Consider the following 16,047-nt stretch of genomic DNA (forward strand, 5'->3'; position numbering starts at 1 on the left):
GGACGCTGTATTACCTTTTGTTACCTTCGCTTATAACACTGAGACGCAAGCAACTACCGGTTTTTCCCTGTTCTTTCTGTTGTAGGGCTGCGAACCTTCCCACCCACTGGACACTATACTCCCGCACCGCCCTGATGCATCTGAGTGCTCTCCGCTTTCTGAAGTCGCCAGATTCGCTGAAGACTGCCGTGTGTTGGCCTCGTCTCTGACAAGTGAGGCTCAAGGTCTACAAAAGACTCGAAATGACAACCTTCCTCACATAGCTCCTACGTTTCGTGCTGGCTCCCTTGTGTGGCTTTGGGTGCCCCCGCACGTTCCTGTCCTTTCTCCTAAACTTCTGACCCGGTACAATGGTCTGTACCGCGTCATTGACAGATTTGCCAGATTTGCGCCGCCGATTTGCGCCGCCAGATTTGCGCCGCCGAGGATGCGAGACCGTACACGTCGACCGTCTCAAGCCCTACTATGACCCCTCATTGTGCCTACTCCCTGATTTGCCAGGATGGCTACTCTTCACCCCGGCGGTATTGTAATGGAGCATACGCACCAACGCGTATGCGCCTTCCGAAAGGAACGAAAAGCCCCGTGCTCTGATTGCACGAGAACCTGTGCTGCCTTTGCCAGACTTGCCGTACGGCCATTTTCCGTTGCGACTTCTCTGGTCGAATAAACATTATCACAACAGCTTTACTTTAGCCATTTAAACGACCAACACTACGTGACCAACTAGTTGACACAGTGCTACGAATGCCGTGCTCGTCAACAGAGTGATTCCGCCTGAATTTTGGAAAAAGAATGCTTCAAAGTGTTGAATGTGAATGTTTAAATAAGGTCGAGGATGTTGAAGCGGTAATTTTTGAACATGAACATGAAATTACGATGATTACAAAGACATGGCTTCATGAAGACATATTTGACAGTGAGATAACTCTGAAATCTTATAACATAGTTAGGCAAGACCGAAATAGTAGAGGTGGGGGGTCGCATTGCTGATTCGTAACAATATCGAGTTTACTGTCCTTCCTGTTCCTTGTGACATAGAGGCTGTGTGGATTAGGGCGGTTTTTAAAAATTGCGTAATCCACATAGGTGGTTTATATAGGCCACCAAATTAACCAGTCCAAGTTCTTTCTCGTCTTCGGTGCTTTATGAACAGCAATATGCAACATAGTGATAATATTATACTTTTGGGTGACTTCAACCTGCCAGGCATAAACTGGAATGACTACTCTCCCAGAGCAACAGAAATTTCGAATAGTGAAGCACTCCTTGAACTGGCTTTCTGCTATGGTTTAAGCCAGGTAGTGAACGACTATACAAGAGTCAGTACGCGTACCTCATCCATCCTCGACCTTGTTTTAGTGTCTAATCAATTGTTACCCACACTTCGGGACTGCGAAATTTGTGATGGTATCTCTTATCACAAACTGGTAGTGCTGCCTTTGACTGTTTCGCCCACTTCTGTCAATCATCCCTCAAAATATGTTTTTAACTTTGTTAGAGCAGATGACGTTGGGGTTCTGGAATTGTTAGAAGACTCCTATGAGTGTTTCTGTGACTACTATAAGCATAATCAGAGCCCAGATTATCTCTGGAAATACTTTTCTAATTTGGTAATTTCTTGTATTGAACGCTTTATACTAAAGCAACTTAAGAAGACTAGTGAAAGAAGTCTTTGGATAACAAGAGAAATAATTCACCGAAAAAGGCAATGGAAATGAAGCCGTAAGAACAATAAAATTAATCCTAGTGTACTAAACCAATCAGCCATTCGTAATCTTAAAAAGGATCTTAAATTACTTTTTAAAAAATCTAAACAAAGGTTTTTTGGCATCACACTCCCAAAAATCTTAAGGGAGGCACCTGATATATTTTGAAGATTTGTTAACCCATCAACGAAAGCTCGCTCAATGACTCAGGTTGCACAGTTCCCCACCGCTGTGAGTTTTAATGACTACTTTGCTTCAGTGTTTAATGATGATAATGACATTTTGCCGAACATTCTTCCACCATTTCACAGGCCACCTATAACTGACTTAGTAATTACCGAACAGGGTGTCTTCAACCTCTTGCTCAAATTGAACTTTAAAAAAAAGCCCTGGGCTCGATGCTATCCCTAATGAATTTCTGCACAGATACGGTGAATGGAATTCCAAATATCTTGCATTAATTTTTAGGTCTTCCCTTCTCCAGGGATCCTTACCCAAAGAGTGGAAAATAGCTAAAGTGATCCCAATTCCTAAATGCGGTAGTTCAGACAATGTAGCAAATTATCAGCCTGTTTCAATTATCAGTACTTGCTCAAAACTGCTTGAACATATCATTTCAAAACATCTATTGAACTATATGAGTGAGCATAATACTTTATCTAACTGCCAACATGGGTTTCGACAGGGTTTGTCTACAACATCCCAGCTCATCGAAAAATATTGACTGACTTTTCAAAAAATATTAACTCACATGCACAGACGGATATGATTTTCGTGGACTTTGCGAAAGCTTTCAACAAAGTGCCTCACAGTAAATTACTTAGGAAAATTAATGTTACCTTCTAAAATATTACCATCACAAAGTAGTTTTCATCCTATTTTCAATCTCGTCAGCAATTTGTGGAAATCAATGGCACTAAGTCTCCTGTTTCCGCTGTCAAGTCGGGAGTACCCGAAGGCAGTGTCCTGGGCCCACTTCTGTTCCTTTTATTTATAAATGACCTTCCGAATGAAATTGGCATTTCTATTAGGCTATTTGCAGACAACTGCACCAGATACAATAAAGTCGACACAATAAGTGACCAGATAAAATTACTCGAAATTTTACAGAAAATAAGAAATGGTGTGATGAATGGCAGATGGTGCTGAACCCCCTGAAAACAGTAGTTATGACAGTCACTAGGAAGAAAAATTACTTAAATTATACTTATTATATTGATAATCACAAACTAAAAAGAGTTAAACAACATAAGTACCTTGGTTTAAATTTTACAACTAATCTTCACTGGAATCATCACATAAATTATGTGTGCGCATAAGCCACTAGGGCCCTATTGAGTCTTAAGCACCATTTGCTGTTTGCGACACAAGAAACTAAATGGTTCGCTTACAAAACACTTAATAGACTAATTGATTATGCAAAAATTGTCTGGTATCCATTCACGATTACAAACATATCAAAAATGAAAAAAAGTTCAGCGTTTAAGCAGTCCAGTTTATAATAATTAAATATCGATGGACAGATTCCCCATCTCAGATGTGTGCACTAGCGGAGCTACCCACGATTCAAGCTAGGACAAAACACGAGAGACATAAGTATCTTTACCGCATTATTAATAACTGTGTTCATATAAGGTATGCTGAATATTTCGATATTTTTCGTACTGAAACTTCTAGACATCGCCATTCAATGTTTATTCGTGCACCTGCTGTTTCCACCGATTGTTTTAAGTATAGCTTTTTCCCAAGAGCTATCAATGAATGGAATTCGTTGAGCGATGAAGCCATTTCAAGCTCATCTATAGATATGTTTTTAAAACACCTAGCACATATCTTTGTTTGTAATTAATAATGCTCTATTTGTCTCTGCATGCTCTAGTGCATTCAAAGATTAAGTTCTTGGTTGCATCATTGGTTGTGTTTTTTTGATGACCTTATTCTTGTTGTTTAACTTGTTACTTCTGATTATATTTGTTAACTATGTTCTGTTCTTGGAAGGATCGCTATTTTTTTCATGTACTTTTTTGCACTCCTGTAATAGCCCTATGTAAGGGCTGACAGTATCCATAAATAAATAAATAAATAAACATATCTCACGAAGTTCTACCTATTGTCCCGCAATGACGATTACGAAGCAAACTCACTGATACTACATAAAAAGTTTTGTTGGGCGAACTTGTGCCTCGGTTACAGAAAGACTCGAGATAATAATAATAATAATAATATCTGGAATTTAATGTGCCAAAACCACCATATGGTTATTAGAGTCGTGTAGTAGAGGGCTTCGGAAATTTGGACCATCTGGTGTTCTTTAACATTTGCTGACATCGCACAACACACAGACCTCTACCATTTCGCCTCCATCGAAATGTGACGGTGGCGGCCATGTTCAAACCCACGACCTATGGATCAGCAGCTGAGCAATTGAACCACTGCTTGACCACGGCGGACAAAAAAAAAAAAAACTGACTCGAGGTACAAGTAATACTTGCCATACAACAATAACTGCAAGCATAAACATTGGTTTTCAGTAATCTAAAGGTTGGCGAAATGCACCGTTTTTAATACGCAAGTAGTTGAACCTTCCAGTTTGATCCTACATGTTCCCATAAGCTCCCAAATAACTTTACTCCCATCCTGCGCATGTTCTTAACAGAATATGAGACAGTCGTGAAGGTTCCCAAACATTGCACTGCAGCCTGCACCGAGTGGTGCTAGCAGTTTTTGCAGTTGAAATGACCACATGAAATAAAGAACTAAACGTGCTGCTTGATGCTGTACAATTTCACCTTTATATATTTCTACTCTGCTCTCAGAGAAGATTATTGAAAAATTACCTATGCACCAAGGCCCAAATGAATACAACCATGTACATTGGACACAGTGTAGTATGGATGAGCTCCTAACAGCTAATACTTTTATATGCTAATACTTTTAAATCCCCTGTGTGCTTTTACTGCACACAGGGGAATTCAGACACTATTGCTGCTACAGGTCATGAAGTACAAAACAGCTGGTTGTAATGAAAAAAAAAAAAAAGATCAGCTCACTCACACACTTGAAAATTCGTAATGAAACTAGAATAAGCAATTTATATTTTCCTAGCTAATTATGTGGCTCTGAGCTTGAGCCAACTTAATCGGGCACTGCAAGTGTTATTGATACAATGTAGCACTAGTAGTAAATGCAAAGCACTACCATACTAAGCTTATAAAGATGAGTGCAGCATCAGAGACATAAAATTAAAATGGTTAACAGCTCACCTAGCCATCAACAAGCACAGCAAGGCTGATTACTGAGCCCCCGAGTTCATAGCAGATAGGTGGCGTGTCTGTCCATCCACCAAACAAATCCATTCTTGCAGAGCATTCTGCTACAGCTCATTGTCCAAAAGGAGGCTGACAGGAAGCTGCAGCTGTTGTGATATACAGTCTAGCCCGCTTATAATGAACCTGAGCGTGACGCAACATCAATTCACTGTATCCCTAAGTTCGTAGTAAATGAAACACAGCTTTTAAAAAAAGTTGCGAGTGATAACACAAACTTTTTGTGCCCCAAAAAGTCCATGATGCACGTATTTCGAATAGCAGAAGTGATAAGGGTGGTCTCGAGTTCATTTAAAACGGCAGGGTGCTCGTTCGCCGAGGTCCGTAGCATAGGCTGCATGAGACGCTGGCTTCAAAGTTTTGTCGTTCTCGCAATCCGATTCCTCCAAATCACTCTCGCCACGTACTTAATTCACAATGCCCCAATCTGTGCACGGCTCCGCAGTGTCGGTATCATCATCGGCCGTAACTACACCATCACAACAGATGTCCCACCTGCTCTCCCAGGTCGGAGTTGACGATGCGCTGCCACAAATCGTCGTCGCAGTTTGGAAACTTCAGGCTCGGCATCGGACCCAACGTCGACAAAGTCGGCCTCGCGAAAACAGTTTCGCGCCCACGAAATATTCACCATCTCCACAGCTGAATACCGGGACGCCCGAAGCGGCAAGTTGGCTGCCAGGTGGTCAACAGCTATGAGCAAGCCCTCCGCAACGCAGCACCTAACGCGCGGATTACGCTCAAGCCAAGTGGTCACACTTTTGACGTTTTGTTGAACGGCACGAAAGAGCGTGCTAGTCCTCCCGTCGGCCATCATGACCACACACGCACACCAAGCGCGAGCAAGACGCGCACGCGACACACATGCCAGAGCGCATGGAAGAGCTCTGGGCCTGTTTCCAGTCAGCAAACGAAACTAATTCGAGCCAGCGTGGCCGGAGCGGTGGAGACGGGCGAAGGGGTTGTGATCAAGAGAGGTGAGCAAACTTGCGAGAGAAGGGCAAGGAGTTGCGATAAAGAGAGGGGAGGATGCGGCTGGGAGGGCGACCTTGAAAACCAAAACACACGGGAAGGATGGAGGCAAGTTGGGTAGCTTGCTTGAAAGGTCCGCGAAACTCGCACGTAAAAAATCTTGAAAAGAGTGCATGGCCGCCTGAATTGGTGCACGCGGCGGTGTTTAAAGAATCGGCGGCCGAGGTAAAAAAATCGTTTCGTTGCGCCGGCGGGTTTGCGAGGCCTCACAAACTTCGATACTTCGCGATTCATTCCACGCAAATTAACAGCCATTGTCACACTTCTGCACGCGCGCGGAAGGCACGTGGAAGTCGAGTGCGAAGTGAGCGAGAAGAAGTCCTAAACACAAAACGAATCGCAAATTATCAGAGTCGGTGGGGTAGCGTACGCGCGTGCACTAGACGCAGACTATCGGATACAGTAGGTGGCCGACGATGTTGGCAAATGGTCTGGTCACTCCAGACCGGCAACTCCAACGACAGTACCAGCGATCAAAAACAGGGCAGATGGCCGGCCGGTCTTTGAAAGATCGGTGGCAGTGCGAAAACACGGGCCTCGTCTGTCGATGCGGGGTGCTCAGAGTAGCAGGGGGACAAAGGACGGAGGGGTGCGTAACAAGAAGTGGTCGGGGAGAGCGGCAACTAGAGGGGCGCGGAGGCAGGGTCGGTGTTTAACGATAAGAATGTATGGGCACCTCGCCGATGCCTGATTGGTGGTCGAAATTGGTTTCCCAGGAAGTCGGCAGACCGCTGACTTTATTCGCTGTAAACGATCACCGGCGCTCGAAGACGTTCTTTGTAAGTGCAATTTTGTGCCATTGAACCAATGTATATTTTCACAGTAACGCGGATATTGTTCGTTTTAAGCGAAAGTTCGTTTTAAGTGGGGCCGTTATATGTTGGCTCGACTGTACTGCAACCAACAACACCATGTCATTAATATCATACCAGAACATGCACATGCATACAGCTTTGTGGCAAGAAATGAAATCAATCATACCGTGAGTGAGCACAAAGTTTACTAGTTCACAAGGATTAAAAAAAAAAGTTTGACAGACTCATGCAACCTTTCAAAATCACAAGATAATTTTTATTAAAGTAGTTTCGGCACCAAACTTTCTTCTCTAGTAAGCCATACTCTTCTCTCACTCAAGAGACTCCATCTTTCACCATTCCAAGGCCAACTGCAGATGGATAATAAAACTTCTTGAAACAGTACTGATGCTTCCCTCATGATAGCACTTCTGAAGTGTGCAACTCTTTGGAACTATAGTGCTCAAGTAATGTTTCTGAACTTTCAAAGACACAAAAACACTTCTAACAGGTATAAGTATGCAGATAATCAGGCCTATATGGGTGAAGTTCCAGCCTGAAATAGTTATATCATGTGTAATCGTCAGAGCACTGATACACTGAATATTGCAAATAAGTTCCATGGAAGCCCACAAGCTGGAGGAAGCACAAGCTTTAGAGTACATATTTCTCAATAAGTTTCTTCTCCCCAAGCACTCCACTAGCCCCCGGTTTGCTCCAAGTGATAAAGTCCGTGCCAAAAAGATGGTGGTCGAGTTAAAATCCTCGAACAGGACAAGCTTTTCTTCAACTGCGAAACCTTCTTCCAGAGAAATCAATATGGGTTTCCTGCATAGCTTTGAGCTACAAAGTTTACTACACTGTAATAGGTTGCATCACAATTTTTTTTCCTTTTGTGAACTTTTGTGAACTTTGTAGGTTTCGACAAAACTAATTCCTCATACCCTACTCTTGTAAAGCTTGAATATGAGCCACTATATTGTAAGGACGTATTCTACTTAACTCTATGCCATTTTTGTTATCCACAACTCATGGCTGGCTGATCAGACTGATAATGTCGGCAGACTGTCACTCTCACAGCCAACACACACTTGAAAGCAGAAAAATGCATTAGCATCAGTAAATATGTCACTACAATATAGAAACCCATATTCTTCCTTTGTGGAGTTCTTTGGAAACCTACTGGTAGGTTTTTAATAATCAGTGCACCTGCAACAGTTTCACATAATAGACCTAACAAACCCGGATAGACCTATATAATTTGAACTTGGCTTGCAAAACACCTGCTATATGTGTCCTGCCTCTCCACTACTAACACACACAAAATTTCAGCCTGCTAAGACTTCGACATCTGCAACAATCAGTGCAGACACTTAATGGCCATTTGGACACATTTAGAGCCACTATTCTTCGTGGAACCCTTTTGCTGCGTTCTTTCACACTACTAAGTCATTTGCTGTAAAATAATTGAGCAACTGCAACAATATCTTAATGCTTTCCTACATACAAGGTTTACTGTGTGTGCCTATTCAGACCAACTAAAATGAAACCTTCATTTTCTAGGTACGGTTACTGATTATCGCGGGGGTTTCAGGTCCCAGGACAATGATGTGATTATGAGAGACACAAGTATGGTTGCATTGTGAAGGATATACAGAACAAAGTCCCAAGGTCAGAAGGCTGTACCAGGACCCTCTGTATATAATTATTAGATATAAATTTCGAAATAAGCATAAAAATATCAAAATATCTAAGCTAAAAAAAGATACAATAGTTATAAGGGAAAATTGCTACAATAGCAGAATACATTGACAATAAAAAGATTTTAAATACACAAGACTGTTTTCTAATTGTACAAATATTGGATAAATAAGTACGAATTCAAAGTTACAGTCAAAACATGCAACGAAAGCACCATGAACAGCAACAGTGCATTTCAGAAAATGTACATATTTTATAAATTATAAGAAGAAGAAGAAAGCCCCAGAAGAACACAGTACAGGCTATAAATAATCCTACATTTACTGGTTTATGAAATGAGATTTAAGTGTTTTTTTTACATGCAGTAAGAGATAATGATGTTTTGAAGAGGTGAGGATGATAATTTCACATTTTCATAGACTGTTGTCTTTCTACCATAATTAGTAATTGCTTTAGGCAGCAAGAAGTTATTTATCTGAGAAGAATGAGAAAAGTTATCATTGTTCAAGGAGCCCAAAAAAATAAAGTTGCGGGTGAGATCTTTATTAATTAACCTTAAAAGCATGGTAATTAAATTGAGTGCAAATAAATCATTAGTTGTGAGCACTTTATTCTCCATGTGCATGATACTAATATCATTGTAAATTAAAGTTAGATATATTGCGCAGAGTTTGGCTTTTGTATAGGTTGAGCAGATGACAAATGACACAGATACGTGTTGCCACAAGCAGCAATACCGTTATGTGGCTGTGAATGAATCCGTGATAAAGTAAAAGGAGAGCAGAAGTATAAAGAGACACACAAGTATAGCAAGCTAAAATGCTGCCTACAGAAGATACCAGCCAGCATTTGCACTCTGTCTGTCATGTTAACCTTTTTTGCAGTTCGCACAGATTTTCTTGTAAGCACCTTTTGGGCTCTTTCATAGTGCCTTGCTGCCCACATCATGCGATCTGGTCGGTCCATCCACTTGAGACGTTCCTCCTTCAACGCCAATGCACCTTCTTGAATTTGCCCTTCCTGCAACATAAAAGGGCACTTACATGCAAGCGTGCAGGTACACTGCACAGCATGTAAAGAAATTCTAACGCTCCAACCATAACTCATGCCTCTATTTGTTTCAATCGCAAGCTTGAACCATGTAGCATGTTGTCTTCGTTTAATAAAAGAATGCTCTTTGTCTCTTTCCCACCGCTTCCTGGGTGCTGACTGCTGCTGGGTTGCCATTTCTATGACCAGCTAGACCACTAGGTATGTGCAACTAGGGATGTGAACATTCTTGGCAAAAAGAAAACAGTTCGAGCATACCTGAATCAACAGGAGTATAAAAAGTTATGAAGCAGTAACACAAGCAGGTCAGAAGTGAACAAAACTACACACACAGCGCACATTACAGGGACAGTAAAGAAAAACAATGACTTCTTTTAGATTCACAAAGTTCACTCTGAGAACTCTAATGCCCTATGTTTCACTATCATAAGTTGATGTTTAACTACCGTAAGTTGTTTCACTATCATTTCGTATCATAAGTTGTCACTCGTGGAATTTCGTGCTGAAACTTCTACGAGTGACATCAAAAATTTCAAAATGTATTTTTCATATTCATTGGCTAGATGAATTTTTCTAACACTTCGTATGCTAGGTCTATAGCGGCACCGATGACAATGTACTTCGTTTTTGTCGCTTAGAAGCTACATTGGACCCAGCAGATGCCTTCGAAACAAAATCTATGAGGCCACAGTGTTTGGGGCGGGAAGTTCAAGGTGGTGCCTCTACTTGCATTTTCATTTTGTGCGTTTTCTTGCTTACCATGCTTCATGTCGCTGTAAGAGCGGTGGTTTCAGGATTGTGAAACTGTACTTTACTAATACGCGAAAAACCATTTTGCTCTTTAGTGTTCCTTTAAAAAGGGCCTGCGACACTTTTGGGACAGCCTTATTTAGCACTGCAACACATATAGCGATTGTTATTGAGATGAATGCAACAGAAACTATGGAAATTGGTGCATGGAAAGTGAAGCTACGAGTCCTCAAAGTTCAAAACTCGAGCTGACGACGGCGAGAAACATTTTCTTTCGCATTTCGCTCACCTGCTGACGTCGAAGACTGCTTTCAATCAGAGCGCGGGTCTCATAAAGACATACCGGAAATGTCACCTTTTGATGGCCTTTCCACAATACCTTGCTACCGCTCTCTTGGATGGTATAGTAAGAATGGTTACTACAAACCACGTGCGCCGGGTAGCAGACGCTCCCACGGTCAAACTGTGTAAGATACACAAATACGATTTGGGTGGGGATGCTTCTCGGCTTGCTTGCAAGACGCATTCTACGGCAACGCCAGCACCTACCACTTGTTGCATTTTTGGCTCACTAAAACGCGGCATGTGTTTTCACAATTAGTTACTGGTGTACTGGAGCCTCATTCAGAGGCTAAGTGTTGTCTTCATTGTTCTGAAAATACATCATTTATAAACAGGAATTATTTCTTTCTGAGGAAGTGTAAAAAAGTTTTTGCTATTTTTTAGTGCTCACTCGTATAGTCTAGCTACCACCACATGAACATTGCACGCCGTTTCTGGTGTTAAGCCAATAAAAAACGAACGGTCCTTGTTGTCCCATCACATGATATGACATCACTTCCCATAACAAAAATAGTCGTTGTGTGTCGCTATAGTCCGAAATCAAGGTAGTTTGTCCTGTGAAGTAAAAGTATAACAGCATCGATTTCGGTGTTGCCATTTGTGCGATGATATCGACGTGCACCAGAATAACCGATGAAAAATACTCCCATCTACTAACACACACTTCAACACACTAGCGTTCGTACACTAGCTCAATATTTAGAGATCAGAGTCGTGATTTATAAAAGAAGGGGTGCCTGAACTTACACCCCACAAATATTTTTACAGGAAGTTCTAGATAAAAATACCACAAGGAATTTGTGCCTTTCAATAGAATTGCCCCTACTGGGTTGCAACCAATAGTAACAAGTATTTGAAAGAATGAGATCAAAAGGTGCTAAGTAGAGAACTGATTCAACGAAATATTGTGGTTAAATAGCATTGAAATCATGGTTAAAAAGCTAATCACACACTAACATACTCATGAGTTGACTCAATCTAAGTCAGATTGAGCCATGATTCTGAGTAATACATATATTGGTTAGCTAGAGTCTGAGTGAGTCCAGCTGAAAAAAATATTAGCGAGTCCAAATGAGCCTTCTTAAAGAAAATTTTGTGAGTCCTAGAGAGCCCTAAGGGGAAACTACATATATCATGAGTGATTTCGCGAGAGCTTCACATTTTTTGCCTACCTATGCACATCGCACTCTTCTTTTTTTTTTTTTACCTTATACACAAGTTGTTATTTTAAAACAGCCAAATCCAGAAAGTGAAGCTGGACTGAATTTGATGGTAACATAAAGCAGCAAGCATGCTTATCTGTCAGTCATAAAAAAATAAGTTGATTCCTGTTTTTAATGTAGACTCAAAGCAGTAGTTTCAAAAAACAAATGTGCCAAGAGTTGCATCTGCACGAATTGATGTGAGCCAGATCCCTCAAAGGATCTGGCTCACATCATGATGATGTGAGCCAGATCCATCATGATGTGAGCCAGATCACATCATGATGATGATATATGGTGTTTTTTTGGCGCAAGGGCCATTTGATGCCCAAAGAGCGCCAGTTCATGGGACAAAGAATGTGGACAATGATTGTGATTAGTGGCTGTATAAGGGCCATAAAATTTCTCGCAATAAGGCGGGTAAAAACATACAAGTAATAAAATCATGACCATGCCGTGAAAGGTGTGTGTGATGTGAATAGGTGACAAAAGTTAGTGATAATGAAAAACGATGGTGGACATGTATGGCATTAGCACAAGTACCTCACTCGTTCATACCCTTGCGTCCAAGGGCCGCGAGGCAAGTGCTTTCCTGTGTAGCCACCGCAGCAAAAACCTCTCTGGAGAGGTTGTGCTACGGAATGCCTGGGTATATGATATGAAAACTATTAATTTATTTTAAAAATGCTAACAATGATTTATGACCAAAAAGCGGTTCCCTGCCAACGAACATTGCAGGGTGTAGAGGTATATGTTGTCGGTAGGATAATGGAAAGTGTTGTCTTCTTAGAGTGTCTAACTGTTTACATTGAATTAAAACGTGAAGAACTGTTAATGCCTCACCACATTTATCACACAATGGTGGATCACCACCGGACAAAAGATGTGTGTGTGTCGTGTATGTGTGTCCTATCCTGAGTCTTGTTAGTGTTACCTCTGTTAGACGTGATTTTGATACTGGTGGCCAATGGCCAAGGTGTGGCTTGATAACGTGTAGTTTGTTTTGTGTGTGTGTATCCCACTTGCTCTGCCAGTAGTCCCTGAGGTTTCGTTTGAGAGACGGCTTAAGATCAAGGGCCGGGATTGATATGGATGTAATGGCGGTGCTCTCATGGACGGATGCAGCGAGCTGATCCGCCCTCACGTTGCCTTAGATCTCACGGTGCCCTGGCACCCAGCACACTACAACATGTTGTTTGAGTGTGTAGAGTGTGCACAAAATGGAGTAAAGTGAGACAAGGACCGGGTTTTTTTGTTTTTTAAGACTGTGCAGAGCTGTTACCACACTGAGGGAGTCTGTATAAATTACTGCTTTTTGTATTTGTAATTGTTTAATGTGTTTAGCTGCCACAAGTATCGCGTAAGCTTCCGCTGTGAAGATACTTGTGCGTGGATGTAGAGGGCCAGCATCCGAAAAGGATGGGCCGACAGCAGCGTAGGACACAGAGGAGTTAGTCTTGGAGGCATCTGTGAAGTACTCAGGACGTGTGTATTTGTGTTGAAGTTCCAAAAAGTATGTTCGGATATGGGCAATAGGTGCATGTTTTGTAACTTCTAGGAAAGACACATCGCAGTCTATAGTCTGCCACTGCCATGGTGGTGGGTATGCTACAGGAGCCATTAAACTGTGTTCAAGTGACACTGCAGTTTCTTCAGCTAGACACTTCAGGCGAACTGAGAAGGGCTGCCTCATCGAAGGCCTGTTTTGAAACAGAGTTGAGCTCGACAAATCATTAATTGTAGAGTATGAGGGGTGCTTCTTGTCTGCTTTCACCTTAAGGAAATAAACAAAGGACATGTAAGTTCTCTGCAGATGAAGCGACCACTCATTTGACTCAACATAAAGGCTTTCTACGGGGCTGGTGCAAAAAGCACCCGTAGAAATGCGGATACCCAAATGGTGCACGAGGTCCAGCATCTTCAAGGCACTTTGAGTAGCAGACTGATAGACAACGGCCCCATAATCTAAGCGGGTGCGAATGAGGCTTCTATAGAGGTTCATGAGGCATTGCTTATCACTACCCCACGTAGTACGTGACAACACTTTTATAACATTCATGGCTTTTAAACATTTTGTTTTTAAATACTTGATGTACGGTACGAAGGTCAACTTGTTGTCCAAGAATAAGCCTAAGAATTTATGCTCGGCTTTGACGGACAGACGTTGCCCGTTCAGTCGAATTTCAGGTTCCGAGTGCATGCCTCTCTTTCGAGAGAACAAGACACACGTGCTTTTTTGTGGGTTAAGTCGAAATCCGTTTTCATCTGCCCATTTGGAGACCTTATTTAAACCCAGCTGAACCTGCCGCTCACACATGACCAAGTTGCATGACTTGAAGCCAAGCTGAACGTCGTCGACATATGTACAATAGAACATATTGCGGGGAATGAACAAGTGCAAGGAATTCATTTTGATAATAAAAAGTGTGCAACTAAGCACGCCACCTTGTGGCACGCCTGTTTCCTGGACAAATGTTTGGGAGAGCACACTGCCCAGACGGACACGGAATGTCCGGTTTGACAGGTAACTTTCGATTATATGAAACATTCTTCCGCAAACACCAAGGTGGGACAGGTCTCTTAGAATTCCGAAACGCCATGTTGTATCATACGCCTTTTCGATATCGAGGAACACAGAGAGAAAATATTGTTTATGGACGAAGGCGTCTCTGATCTGTGCCTCGATACGAACAAGGTGGTCTGTGGTGGATCTACTTTCTCGAAACCCGCACTGAAATGGGTCGAGCAAATTGTTTGTTTCAAGAATATGTACAAGTCGGCAGTTTATCATTTTTTCGAATACTTTGCACAAGCAGCTTGTAAGTGCAATAGGCCTATAACTTGAAGCTAAAGAAGGGTCCTTGCCCTCTTTCAAAATGGGAATAATAATAGCCTCTTTCCAGGAGGTAGGGATAGTGCCAGAAAACCAGATAGCATTGTACAAACAAAGTAGGGTTTTTCGTGTTTCGGCTGGTAGGTTTTTTAACAATTCATACACCACACGGTCAGAACCTGGGGCAGAAGTACTGCAGGAATTTAGAGATGTTCGGAGCTCCGCTAGACTGAAAGCTTGGTTGTATGCCTCGTATCTAGTGGATTTGTGTTCGAGTTTCTGCTTTTCTATTCTTGTTCTGTATTTTTGGAAAGTGTCTGTATAGTGGGACGAGCTGGATACCCGTACAAAATGTGCCCCGAGGAAGTTTGCCTGATCTTCCAAGGTATCACCTTGAGTGTTTACGAGTGGAAGTGTGTGTACTTGTTTCCCTGCTATCCTACCGACCATGTTCCAGACTTTGGCCTCTTGTGTGTAAGAATTGATCCCTGACAAAAACTTCTGCCAGCTTTCTCTTCTGGCCTGCCGACGCGTTCTCCTAGCTTGAGACTTTATTTTCTTGAAGGTGTCAAGATTTTCCGCTGTCGGTGATTTCCGAAGCAGCCTCCAAGCTCTGTTTCGCTGTTTGCGCGCGTTTCGGCATTCAGAGTTCCACCATGGCACACGCCGTTTTCCAGGGTGTCAATTTGTTTGTGGGATGCATTTTGTTGCAGCATCAATCAAAAACGCTGTGAAGAAGTTGACAGCAACATCAATGTTCAAAGTACATATGTCATTCCAACCTAGACGAGCGATGGTATAAAACTGTTCCCAGTCGGCTCTGTTTATGAGCCACTTGGGAACACGTGGTGGACACTCAGTTATTGTATTTGTGCTCAAAACTATGGGGAAGTGGTCACTTCCGTACAGATTACTGGCGACTTTCCACTGGAGTAGAGACACAAGGGATGGAGATACTATGCTTAGGTCTATGGAGGAGTAGGTGTTATTGGCGAGGTTATAATAGGTTGGTTCTTTTCGATTTAGGAGACACGCGCTCGACGAGAGAAGGAACTGTTCGATCAGTCGACCTCGCGCATCATACCGAGAGTCACCCCATAGCCTGCTATGCGCATTAAAGTCTCCAAGGAGAACATAAGGTTCCGGAAGTTCATCAGTTAAAGAGTGTAAATCACGTTTTTGCAGCTGATAGCTAGGAGGAATGTATATAGTGCAGATTGTGATCAGTTTATCAAAAAGAACCGCTCGAACAGCCAGTGCCTCAAGGGATGTTTGGAGTTGTAAGTGTGTGCATGCAATTCCTTGATT

General features: G+C 42.2%; 1 protein-coding gene across 3 annotated transcripts in view; it reads right to left on the minus strand.

Annotated features, from left to right (window-relative positions):
- The window catches only part of LOC119185371 (uncharacterized), a 120,369-nt gene that overhangs the window by 46,335 nt on the left and 57,987 nt on the right, over positions 1-16,047 (minus strand). For all 3 annotated transcript variants that reach the window (XM_075877555.1, XM_075877554.1, XM_075877556.1), the window contains one exon: positions 9,436-9,582. In XM_075877555.1, the coding sequence (XP_075733670.1) occupies positions 9,436-9,582 (147 nt within the window). The remainder of the gene's footprint in view (positions 1-9,435; positions 9,583-16,047) is intronic.

Source organism: Rhipicephalus microplus, chromosome X (assembly GCF_043290135.1).
Source record: "Rhipicephalus microplus isolate Deutch F79 chromosome X, USDA_Rmic, whole genome shotgun sequence".
Taxonomy (NCBI): domain Eukaryota; kingdom Metazoa; phylum Arthropoda; class Arachnida; order Ixodida; family Ixodidae; genus Rhipicephalus; species Rhipicephalus microplus.